At 45.6% G+C, this 12,412-nt stretch overlaps 1 protein-coding gene across 1 annotated transcript; it reads left to right on the forward strand.

Annotated features, from left to right (window-relative positions):
- Nucleotides 1–6,703: 6,703 nt before the first annotated feature.
- LOC135990634 (homeobox protein VENTX-like) lies at nucleotides 6,704–7,733 on the forward strand. The gene is made up of 3 exons (XM_065638443.1): nucleotides 6,704–6,923; nucleotides 7,094–7,314; nucleotides 7,440–7,733. The coding sequence occupies exons 1-3, from the start codon at nucleotides 6,704–6,706 to the stop codon at nucleotides 7,731–7,733; spliced, it is 735 nt and encodes a 244-aa protein (XP_065494515.1).
- The last annotated feature ends 4,679 nt before the right edge of the window (nucleotides 7,734–12,412 follow it).

The raw sequence follows: 12,412 nt of genomic DNA on the forward strand, positions 1-12,412 counted from the left end.
TTAAATACCTGTAGGTATTTAAAAGATGTGTAGATGTGGTGCTTAGGGACATGGTTTAGTGGTGGACTTGGCAGTGTTAGGTTTACCTCAATGGTCCTAAAGGTCTTTTCCAACCTAAATGATTCTACGATTCTATCACTGCCTCAGCTAAACTTCTGCAACTTTTTTCCCCTTGTGTAGCAGTTTCCTGGATGTGAAGTCTTGATATCACCAGGAGATGGCACGAGAGACCCTTGCAGGCTTCTAGATGTACATGCTGCACTATGAGCAAAGGTACTGTGGAAAACGGTCTGCCTGAATTCTGCCCATTAGAAAGAGGCAAACACGAAATGGCAGAGATTTTTTGTATTCCATTTTTAAACCGAACATGTGTTTACATTCAGCTGCTACTATTTATCTTTTAAAGAAACGCATGCGCACACAACTTCGTAATTTAAAATCTTAAATACCTTCTATTGGTGTGTAATGCACCCATTTGCGTAAAACCTGTCAAAGGAAGTACACTGTATTGCTTGGAGCAAACATAGACATTGAATTACACATTACAGGTACAGTGTTAATCATCTTACCTAACTACATTCCTCATTCCTCATTCCTGTCCTCGCTCACTGTAGCCCACTTTTTCCCTTGTCAGTAAAGCGACAGAGGATGTCAGGATGAGTGGTCCCTGTTCTAGGGTGTAGTGAAGGCAGACAGCATCATTTGTGCTCTGTTGCTACAGTTCTGCATCCTGCCAAAGTTATTCTCTTCCTCAACTAACACTAACTTTTGCAGGATACTTGGTGGAAGTGACTGAAAGAAAATAGGAAGAAACAGTGTAGAGTGAAGAACACAGAAGAGGGGAAGAAATAACTAGAAACAGGAAACAGAAGAGCCTTGAAGTCAGGAAAAAAAGGTAACTTTTTTTTTTTCATTTAATTTGAACAGACTGGTTTTGGAGCAGTACAAAGGTCTTATTTATATTAGGTGCAAGTTAAGGGAAGAACGAGTCAGTAAAATATTTTCACTGCTGGGACGAATGCATTTCAAAGCAGCATTGTATGGCACAGACCAGAATGGGCATAGAGGGTGATAGATGACCCAGGGCTGTCAGCTGTGATAGCTCATTCTCTTGCTGAGTCATCATGCTCAAATGCTAACTCTAAAATCAAGCTAATAAAAAAAAAATTTTAAAAAGGAGTCATTCTTTAATAGCTTAAAGTGAAAAGTTGCTTTCAAGAGTGATAAATGCTTTAGTCATAGTATAGCTACATTTCTTTAGAAGGTATTCGTGAGAAAAATTAAAAATAATGGAACATTTCTGATTTAATGCATTATTAGTTTTATGTTTAATAGGTTGTTAAATGTAACTTTAGAAGTAACCATCATGAAAAAATTTATCCTTCAGTGAAGACTGATGAAGGAAAGGGCCTTGATCTAAAATGTGAAGTAAGCCTCTGTTAGGTTTTCAAAAGATTTCAGAGTGTCTTCAGAGTGTCTAAGTGTGACATTTTGCGATCTTGATCAGATTGTTAGTCCAAGTGATCTGAACAATTACTAAAACCAGTGGGTTTTATGTGAATTTGCATATGCATATTATTCTCTGTAGGTGCACTTCATATCCCTAGATAATACATATTTTTAATGAAACCCAGATCCTAAAGCATATTTATGCACCTAACAATTCCAATCTACTTTGGAAAATAAAACCCCTTCTAAAGCCTCTTTTCATGCTGCTTCCTTTCAACTAATAGGTTTTAAAGTCTAATTACTACTGATGAACCTTGCTTTGGTAACAACAGCAGTACATGTTTTAGATGTTGTCCTGATTCATACTGACTTTGACTTCCTTATTTAATAAGCTTAAATTTGGGTAAGAAACTATTAAAAACATAACATGTGTTTTCTTCCTTAATATTTACTGCAGCTCTCTGCAGAATAGATATCGTTTTAAAACATTTCACTGATTCTGCTTAGCAGCTGGTAATAACCTTATGGTAAAGGAGCCATGGGAGCTCTTGGCATTTTGAGTGTTGGGTTGATTTAGATCAATTCCAAGCAAGATGAGACATTTAATTTTCCTCTATGCATCATCACTCCGTTTAATCCAGGCTTTCCTGGTATTTCTGCACATATGGTCTTTTCATTCCTCATGGAAAAGTAGCTCTTATTTCTGTCAAAGAGGAAAGATTGTAATAATTGATAATGAAGAGATTGGTTAGAGGCTATTTGTAATGCTTTTAAGTCCTACAGAGTGATTTCTCAGAAATTACAATGGTTGGATAAACATGCCAGGACAAAGACCATATAAATTGTGTAGTAGATGCCAGCAGCCCTTGCTTCACTGGACAGACCTCCACAGGAAATAAATGTGCCTGTCCACAGATGAATCCACATCTTTCTGTGTGTCGTAAGCTGCCCTTTTAACTCTCTGAATTGCATCACCACCAAGCTACTCCCAAGGACCACGCGTTCACTCTAGTCTCACCCTCCACTGTTATGAGAAAGGGTCACCTGCTATTTCAAAATGACAGTCCTCTTCTTTGGTCTTGTGTACCCCCACTCCAGCAAGGTCAAGTGGTGGCAGTTTTCTCCAGTACCTGTGGGGAGCCCAAGGTACTTGGCAGCCCTCAGCTACTCTCTCCTCAGTTCCTTCAAAGCTTCATTAGGGAAGGGGATATCTCAGAGCACAGTCCTGCCCCTCTGCAGGGCTCTGAGCTGGCTTACTAGGGCAGAGCTGGCCTTTGGGATGGAAGATGTGGAGCAACAATTGTAATAGTTCTCAAAGGCAGGGCTATTATACCAAAATATATCTGTTATCAACTGCCCAGTAAGCATCCAAGCAGGACTAGCTAGTTCTGCAGAATGTCCTCAGCCTGAAATCACTGTTGTGTGTGTGCATTTCTGTGGTGCTACTTTGCATATAAGGACCGTTATCTTTATTCCATCCTACCTGTCCCAGCAAGACATCTATAAAGCCACTTCTTGGCCTCTTTGAATGCAGCTGCAGCTCACAAGAAATATGGGGGTCAGTGTCAAGTGACAAATCTCAATTCATTTTCATTCCCCTGGATGCTAAAATGTTTCCTTCTACATCACCTCCCACAGAATGGCCTGGCCCAACCCGGCTTGACATTTGGCGTTATGATCCTCAGTCTCCTTTGGTCTTCAGGAAGCTGATGGCCCCTATTTTCATGGGGAAGGTTCTGACTCCCCAAAGAGGGCAACTGTATATTGTACAAGCATCTGCATAAAATGTTGTCATTATCTTCAGTAAATGAATCTCCAAACTTCTGCTAGTGGCAGTCATGTTGGTATGTCAGAGCTCTTTGTCTCTACCTGCTTGTAGCAGCAGAGTGAAAGGTCCTGTCTGTTCCTGCTCTTCCCTGACAAATTTCTGAGGACTTTAGCATGAGCGTGTTTACAGTCCAGTGACAATATCATTTGATTTGAAGCATAGCATTTCTGGATAACAGTTTAGCAGGAGGTTTTCAAACAAACACCTAATGAATAATGCGTAGAAATAGAATGAAGGCAGCTTAAGAATTTTAGATAAAATTAAGCTAGCAGCTGTTAAATATTGTAGCAGTCATTACATCCAGAAGTCATCTGCCATCTATCCATGATACTTCTACATTTTATGTATAATGGAAATGAGATTTAGTTTAACCTTGTCACAACATGATCAATTTGTGTATCTGAGAGCTCAACATTTGACACCATCTTTCAGCTGTGGCATTAGCCTCAATACAATGCAATTAATAAACCAGCAGTGTATAAAGATGTAATTTGCAGCTCAGATGGTAAAAATGTCTTAAAATGTGTAAAGAAACTATGCAACAGACATATCAGTGGATGCTAAAACCTGAGATTTTCTATCTTTTAGAGCACCATCATATGTCATGTATTCTTTTTGTCTTATCCAACAGCTTGCCAAGTACATTTATTTGTTGACATAAAATAAAGCTAGAAAAAAATAACGTAATATAGATAGACTGTTTTATACTTTTTTAAAATATCTGTATATAGATATAGAAGTATATATGTTCTAGATAAGTATATTATTTATATGTATATGTATTATGTAAGGACTAAGAACTGAAATAATTCTGGGCACAAGAGACATATTTATCTCTTTGAAATGAGATCTTGCCCCATCTGTGAGGCAGAATGCTGTTAAAGTATTCAGAGATATTTAAATCAAGAAGGAAGCTTGCAGGAAAGTTACACTTCCTTTTTCTGATCTTCATGAGAATTTAGTCATTGAGAAAGGCATTCTGCCTGATTGCAAAGGAAGTTTGGCAGGATTCTTCAGCTGGTGGCACTGGTATTCCCAGTTCTGACTGGAGAGACTGCTGCCAGGCCACATGTTAAGTGCAGCCATCTCAAGGGGACTTGTCATTTAGGAACTCGGCTAACAGAGCAGATTCCTGTATGTCTCCTCTCCATCTCCTGCCTGCTTGGTCTGCTCTATGAAATGTGTTGGCACCAGGACTGGCTAATATGTAAATGCTTAGAACTTCTGGTATTTTAAAATATTTCCTTGGGTTTGTGGTGGAGTAGTCTTCACAATTATCTAATGAAAATTATAGTTAAGAACCTGTGCATGGAATATTCCGAGGGTGGAAAAGGATTTTTTTATAAACCAGAGGAAATTTAAAACAAATCTTGTACAGTTTGGTCAAGTAAAGTTTCTAAATTTTCCAATGTTAATCAGAAAATGCTTGGGAAGGATAGATGGATGGAGTTTTAAGTCATCAGATATCAGATGCTTTCATACAGTTTAAAAACACAAATATCTATGTCCTGCAGGGCTTTGTCCATGCTGGAGATGTTTCTGGGCTTCTTTAGGTATGTAACAGATGTGTAGGAGGCATTAATGCTTGAACTTTTGTTTAGGCTTTTTTACGTCAGTTCCCTTAGTTTCCTCCACAAATCTTGTTTAATGGGCTCAGACTATTGCTGCAGTGCAGGCTGCAATGTTGATCCCTACCTACACAGGCCAGAAACAAAGGTTCTAGTTCAGCTATTAGCCACCTTTAAATAAAGGTGACAATAGTATTTGTATTTTTGTTGGGCAGAGACAAACTCTTGAACAGTGATGTCACTGGTAGTGCAGAGAAGAACTTTAACTGTGCCATGAGAATGAACAAGCAAGGAGAGACTGAGCTTAGAGGGGGCTTACAAGTCAAACTTGAACGTAGTTCAATGAAACAATTTTCTAGTAAGCAGAAAATTGTAGGATTTTGTGATGGATGGATATAGCAAGTTGAAATGTTGACTTTAGAAAAGGATAGATCAAGAGGATTTGAGTAAAACTTTTTACTGGATTAATATAAAGGAAAATAAATATCTTTGCAAGATTAAAATTGAATATGTTGAAAGATTTAGATATAAACTAAGCAGGAGGGGTTCAGTCTTCAAGCCTCTACCTCACTGGCAGTTTAAGAAATAGATAGAATCATGGTTACATTAACTGTCATTGCAGACAAAGTGAATGCTGAAAAATCCAGCAGGAATGGCAGAATATCAGAGCAAATCACAGGGTAAATGGACAGCAGAGCACTGGGTTTGCGTGCAGGTGGTAAAGGCTGAGTGTAAAGCCAAAAACAGTGACAAGCACAGACAAATCAGACACACAGTCATGATTTCTGGAGGCAGACTGATGCCAGGCAGGAGTGTGATAGGAGTTATCAGTGGTGCAATTGTCCCACTCTGTTCTTGCACAGAAGGTGATGGTGAGGGGAGGGAATTCATGGTTAATCCTACAGTGAAAAACTGCCAGGAACCTTTTGTCAATATACTACAGAGGCATTAGTGCAGCAGCCAAGTGTTCCTGGTGTATACAAAAGCCAAGGATGTATGGTAACACTTCTGAAAGACATGCATAAGGTAGTAGGAGGAAAGACAGGGAGAGTAAGATAACAGAGAAACCTGTGTGACCTGCACAGCTTGCAAGACATCTGGGAGGAAATATGTGACATGATTCCTGAAACCTCGGCAGAAATCTCAGCAGAATGTTAATTCTAAGGCAATAATTGTCTTTTTTGGATTATTTTCTAACATACTTTATATAAGCAGCCAAGAGCCGGCGCATTGCTACAACCGAACAGCCTTCAATCTTCTTCTCCAAGCCCTTCTCCCCGTGCTTGGTACTTATAACCTGATTCTGCAGACCCAGGAGAATTCAATGAGTGAGTTTATCCACTTGCGTGCCTCAGGCTGTCTCGGGAACACAGTGCTTGGCCCAGAGAGGCGCAGGCTTAAGAAGATCGCTTTAGACAGTGGATTTTCTGCCTGAAGATTAATGAAAAACCCAGCTCTAGGGGAAGAGGGATCGGGAGCAGCAGCGTCCCCTCTCCCGCCAGCGTCTGGGGATGGTCCCAGTGGGCAACCCCGGGGGTGCATTCCCCAGCGCCGTTTGAGGCCGCTCAACTCTATAAATGCCATTTGCATCGGGATAGGATGTAACAAGAGCTGTAAATCACTGACGGTGGAGGGAACTCTTCAGGGGTAGACACAGCGGAGCCGAGCCTCCGCGAGCTGTGGCAATGTGTGAACGGTATCTTTTGTTGGGGGGGAGGACTGATGGCAATTAGATGATACTTATCTGGCCCTTTGATGTGTATTTACACAAACAACGTTTTCCTCCGGGACTTGCGGTATAAAGGAGGAGCCGGTGCTCCCTGCACCCTCCTTCCCGGCATCTCTGAAACAAGGCAGGATGACCAAGGCCCCTTTCTCTGTGGAGTGGTTGTCGCAGAGCAGCCAGGCCCTCAAGAGCCCCACCGAGGGCTCCCCGCACCGAGCATCCTCCACGAGCCACCGGCCCAGCTCTTGCCTCAGCCCGTCCTGGAGCGAGCGGAGCAAGGAGCAGTCCGCCGGCCCGCGGGCCGGGAGAGGCGGCAGGAGCAGGGAGCGCTTGGCGGCCACCCCCGCTGCAGGTAACCGCACTCCCCGCGGCCGTCGGGGCAACCCGCGCTGGGAGGGGGAGGGCGGACGGGCCCTGTGCTTCCCCTTGGCCCCAACAAAGGCAGTGCAGTGGCTGCCCGGAGGCAAGCGGGCACACCCGAGGTTCCCGGCCCTGGCTCATCCTTTTTTCCCCTCTCCCCAGGAGCAGGCGGGCGGCCGTGTGGAGCGGAGCAGCCCCCGCCGGAGGGAGGTCCCGAGTGCCCGGGCCCCGAGGAGCCCGGCGGCAGGGGCGGCCGGCGGCTGCGCACGGCGTTCAGCGCCGAGCAGCTCAGCACCCTGGAGAGCTCCTTCCAGCGGCAGCAGTACCTGGGGGCCGCCGAGCGCCGCCGGCTGGCGGGCAGGATGCGGCTCTCGGAGGTGCAGGTGAGCGCAGGGGGAAAACGGGCAATGGGGGGCACAACGGTGTGGGCAACGGCTTGGGCGTGGGCCACGGCAGGGGCTGTGTGCCGTTGTAACCTTACCTCCTTCCGTCCTGGCCTCTCCCCCAGATCAAGACCTGGTTTCAGAACCGTCGAATGAAGCTCAAGCGGCAGCTGCAGGAGCTGAGGACGGAGCCTTTCTGCAGCCCCTCTCTCCCTTACGGACCTCCGAGTGGTGTTGCGTCGTTGCCGCTCACGTACGTGGCCCAGCAAGGGGCTGCCTCTGGGGGCTTCACCTTGGCGGCACTGCCAGCACCCACTCTGGACCTCAGCAGCGTCTGTAGAGCACAGCCTGTGGGCTTTTGGGGAGCACCCTGCTTTGTAGGGTACAGAGATCCCAGAGCTTTCTTGCTGGGTGTCTGACCCTCTGATATGGACTATGACTAAGGAGGATTTGCACTAACGATAACTATCAGGGCTGCCCTTGTCTATAACTGCCTGGTGGAGTTATGATGCAGTACTGAGCAAAATATTTTACAGAGACACACTGGAAAATCTGGATGCTGGACTTCAGGCCCCTGCATTTATAGGCAACTGTGTAAAATAAAAATACAACGCAGGACAAACATTAATATAAATGGAATATTTTAATAAACCTAATTTTTTCCATCTTTCACGTGAATTCCTTCCACAAAGATTGTAGAGCTATTTATCCTTCCATAAAAGAGAGTTCCTCTTCATTAAAGGAAGCACAGGCTCATTTTCTAGATCTCTTCTGGCACCCTGCAAATTACTCAGGGTGAGTGCAAAATGTGAGTTTCACCCTGTCCTCTAAAGCAGGTATCCAACCCCTTCAGCTACTTCCCAGGTGACATTTTATCTGATGGGACTCTTCTTTTAACCAAATATGTGCATGCACCTGTTACTAATACTTAATACTGGGTTGGCTATAGCAGCAGAAGAGATGCTTTCTGTTGCAGCCTTTTAAAGGGCATATAGATTATGATTTCAAGATCCAAAACATTATTGTATAAATAAATACGTAAATACATCTTCACACTCTCATGTGTGGCCTCAGTAGACTAGTGAGGGCTTCCTGCCTAAAAAGATATTGGAAAGGATCTAGACTTGAAATGTCTTATCAACTAAAATGTCTCAACAAAATAGTACCTCGTCATCTCACATGTACCTAATGGTGTACAAGGGTGATTATCAAAAGAAATACAACATTCCAAAGCTAGTTTTCCCTAAGTGGCAGTAGTTTGTTTTCTGTTCTGCTATGCACTTTTTAAAATTTGAATAATGCTCTAGAAAACATAAGATCAAAATGGCTTGATTTCAGGCTAGAAAAACAGCTCTGAGAAATGATCCTTGACTGATGTATGTTGCCATAAATCTTTCAAAGTCAATTGTTAACTAACACAAAAAGAGTAATAAAAACTTCCATCACTTTAGAGATGATCTCTGTGGTTATTAGAAGACTTCCTGTGCACTCCTAATCTGGGCTCTCATAATGAATGGTCTGAAGGTTCTCTGTCACTCATCCTTGAAAACACCTTCTTTTGTATACAGGGGCAAATCTGTGACTTGGATACACTTGCCTAGTAAAAAGCAACACTATGTGCAGCTGAAGGTTGTGGCCTTTGATTTTCTGAGTAGGTGTCACATTTGAAAGTCTCTTTAATTATTTTGTGATCCATACTGCTTTTCTAGCCTTTTGAGATACTACATTTGCTTGCAATTGCACAATTAATGTGGTTCTGCTGCAAGAGTTTCAGAAAACTAATAAGGGCTCAGGTGCTATCAGTCTTGCTGAGATCTCTTCAGGAATATGATGCAGTTTGGGATTAAGGAAACTTCTTCACATGAGATAAAAATTCTCATTGAATGGAGACTTATTTCTCAAAGCCAGGTATTACCAAATGGCTATATTGATTCAGAAAACAAACAAACAAACAAACAAACCCCACACACGCAAAAAAAACACAAACAAACAAAAACCCCCACAAACAACCAAAACACCTGCAATCTTCTCTTACTTTCAAATGTCACTAGGGGACTGGGATGTGTCCAGGAAGAGGTCTGCAATGGTGAATATTTTCTCTAAAAGAGTGACGTTTTTAAAACAGCAAAAGAGTCAAGTTCAATAAATATACAATTTACCTAGGAAAAAAAAAAAAAAGGTCTTAAGCATGAGACTCGATTTGGCTATCCCATTTTCAGGAAGTTAGTGGTAGAGGGGTTAGGTGATGCCCTTATAATCTTGTACCGCCACAGAGGAGGACCCTACCTCTCTTCCAGATGCTTTGCTCACTCTGTAAAAAAAAGAACACTCAAAAGCCCTTCGTGCTGTCAGAAGCCAGATCGGGCGATATCGGGGGGGCACCCTCCAAGAGGACCGGCCGGGCCCGGGGCTGCCCGCAGCCCTGCGGGAGCGCCCCAAACCCGGACCAAATGGAGGGAGTGAAAGGGAAAGTGGGACAGCCACCATGGCAGCTGGGCCCGGGGGAAATGAGAGAGAGATGAAAGGGCTCAGGAGGACAGAAGGAGAACAAAGTGCTCCCACCCGCGGAGGGGAGCTGCTTCCGTGGAGACAGAGAGCCCCCTCCTCCCCCCCCCCCCCCGCCCCGCGAAGGGTAATAAGGGAACGACAGGAGCACACCTTATCGGAGTCTGCAAACGTCCCGGTGGCAGCTCCGGCTGAGCCTTGTGTAGGGTGTCTGTCCCGCCCGCCTCCGCGGGCTCACTCTCCCAGCCCCGGGGCTGGTAAGGCGGAGCCGGCGCCGTTGCAGCACCGGGCTCCGCGCAGCGGGCGGGCCGGGCTGAGCCGTGCGATGGCAGCGCAGCCCAGAGCCGGCCTGACCCTGCGACTGCCCCCACCCGAGCACAGCTCGACGGAGGCCCAGCGGTGCTCAGAGGGGTGAGAGGAGCAGTTTCCCCTCCGTGCAAATGTTTAGAGCAAGCCAGAGACATTTGAGGCCGCCGGGACAGCATGTAATGTTGCAACCTGCCACGATTTAAGCCCACGGAGGCTATGGGGACCACGCTGGGACAAGCAGGGCTGCGAGGCCGGGCAGCACCGGCCATGGAGGCAATGTCGGAGATGAAGGCTTTGTTTGTGGGGTGCGGGTATGCGGCTTCCTGCAGTTCTGCTAAGGCCGGCGGGTTTCGTGCTAGGGGCGCGGTTGGTGAGCGGGGCTGACGGGGCGTCCTGTCTGCGGGAGTATGAGCTGCAGGCAGGCTGATGGGGGAGAAGCCGGGCTCTGCTTGAAAAGGTGCTAATGATCACTTAACATAATGACTCCTTGGCCACATGTATACTCAACAACCACACGAAATGCCTTATTTTGGCAGCGCTAGCTTGCGAATATTGCCCGTTTCTCGACAATTGCTCAAATGAACGCGAGAGGTGATGCTCGCTTGCCTGAGTCCCCAATAGTAGCAGATTCCTCCGAATATCTACATGATAATTCCTCTTCTACCTGCAAAAATCGTCTTTCCCTAGAAGGTAACTACTGCATTTCAGCGGTCTATAAAACTGTATGTGAAATCATTTCATTTTTGCTAAAGTGGTCGAAATACGTTACTAAGACTTGGTTGCAAGTTTTATGTTTGATCTGAGAGAAATAAACCCAGACAACCCTTCATGTTTTATTCCTGCTTGTTTGAATTTCTCATCCATTGTGGTTTAGCCCCGGCAGTAATAAAGGTGCATTATTGTCAGGGCAGGGCCACTGCACACTGGTAGCGCACCACCGGAGAGCAAAGCGATCCTGCCCTGGCACCGCGCCCGCTGCACGCCCCAGGGGCGCACCGACCGCGCCCCTGACCGGCCGCTCTGCGGAGAACCTCCCGGGCTGCCCCACCGGCGCGGCTGAGAGCCCCCTTCGTTTCTAACACTCCTCTTTGTGTCTTTAATCGCATCACAATAGCCATCAGTACCGGAATGCTATCCGGCAAGACAAAGCGTTGCCTGCAAGTCAGCTACAAATGGAAAAGCTGAACCGATTAGCTGGGGAGGAGCAGTTTAATGCTCGTATGGTGAAACTGTTGGAACTCCCGGCCTGGCGACTCTCGAGGAAGAGGCTGTATAACCTGGAAACTGGGCTCCCTGGGGAGGGAAAGGGGATGGGAGGGGAAAATTGCCAGAGCACTAACTTCAAAGCCTTTCTCCCCTGCAGTGTGTGCGCAGAGGGGGAGAAACATGATTGAATTAGCACAGCGGTAATGGCAGGGAGCCGTCTGTGCTCGTGCTCGTTAACGCCCGTCCCAATTTGGCGAGAGCAGCCACCGGGGACTGGGAACAGGGTCGGGGTGTTCCCCCCCTGCATCTCCCAGACACGGTGGAGCCACTCCAGGGACCTCTTTACAAACCAGGTGAAATTATTCGGCGTTGTGTGCTAATCGAGAGAGATCTCGCACTGGCAGGCCATTTTATCTAATTGCTGCCCATTATCTCTTTCTTTGATACGCAATTAGATGACAATTAACTTGATAAATCCCACCGAAGCGGGGGTAGGAAGAAAGAGGAGAGGTCAGGTCTTCTAGTCTCGACTCGTTTCTTGTGTAGACTTTGCTACTCTTTATTCGTAGCTTTTTCTTAAACTCTTAGGCTTCGACTTAGCGTTATCTTCTAATGGTATTTAGTAGGGACCTAATCACGGCAACTCTTTGGTATTCAGGTAGGTTAAGTGCTTTAATTCTTGCTTTAGTTCTTAGCTATTCTGCCTGGGCAATTCTGAACAACTGTGAAGGTGTTACAAGTCCTCAGGCAACGTGTGATGGTGTGCATGGGAATTCAAGTACTATTTTGTTTCAAGCTGACTTGTACTTAACTTATCTAGACGCTTTGCCCATTAGTTGCGCGAAGAACTGAATGAGATTTCCCCATAAATTGTTTTTAATGCAGAGTGCGTGTTTGCTCCCACAGCTGCTGAATGGGAATACCTGGGCTTGCTGCGTATGAGCTGGCTGAAGCGGGTGCAGCACTGCCGAGTGAGTCAGTAGCATTTGTCATTTATTGTGTGTTAGCCCGCATTGTTCCCGTGGGCAAAGGAGCGGCTGGGTGATGGCCCTGTTAGTGTTCACAGGTACTTCAAACA

Source organism: Caloenas nicobarica, chromosome 7 (genome assembly GCF_036013445.1).
Source record: "Caloenas nicobarica isolate bCalNic1 chromosome 7, bCalNic1.hap1, whole genome shotgun sequence".
Lineage (NCBI taxonomy): Eukaryota > Metazoa > Chordata > Aves > Columbiformes > Columbidae > Caloenas > Caloenas nicobarica.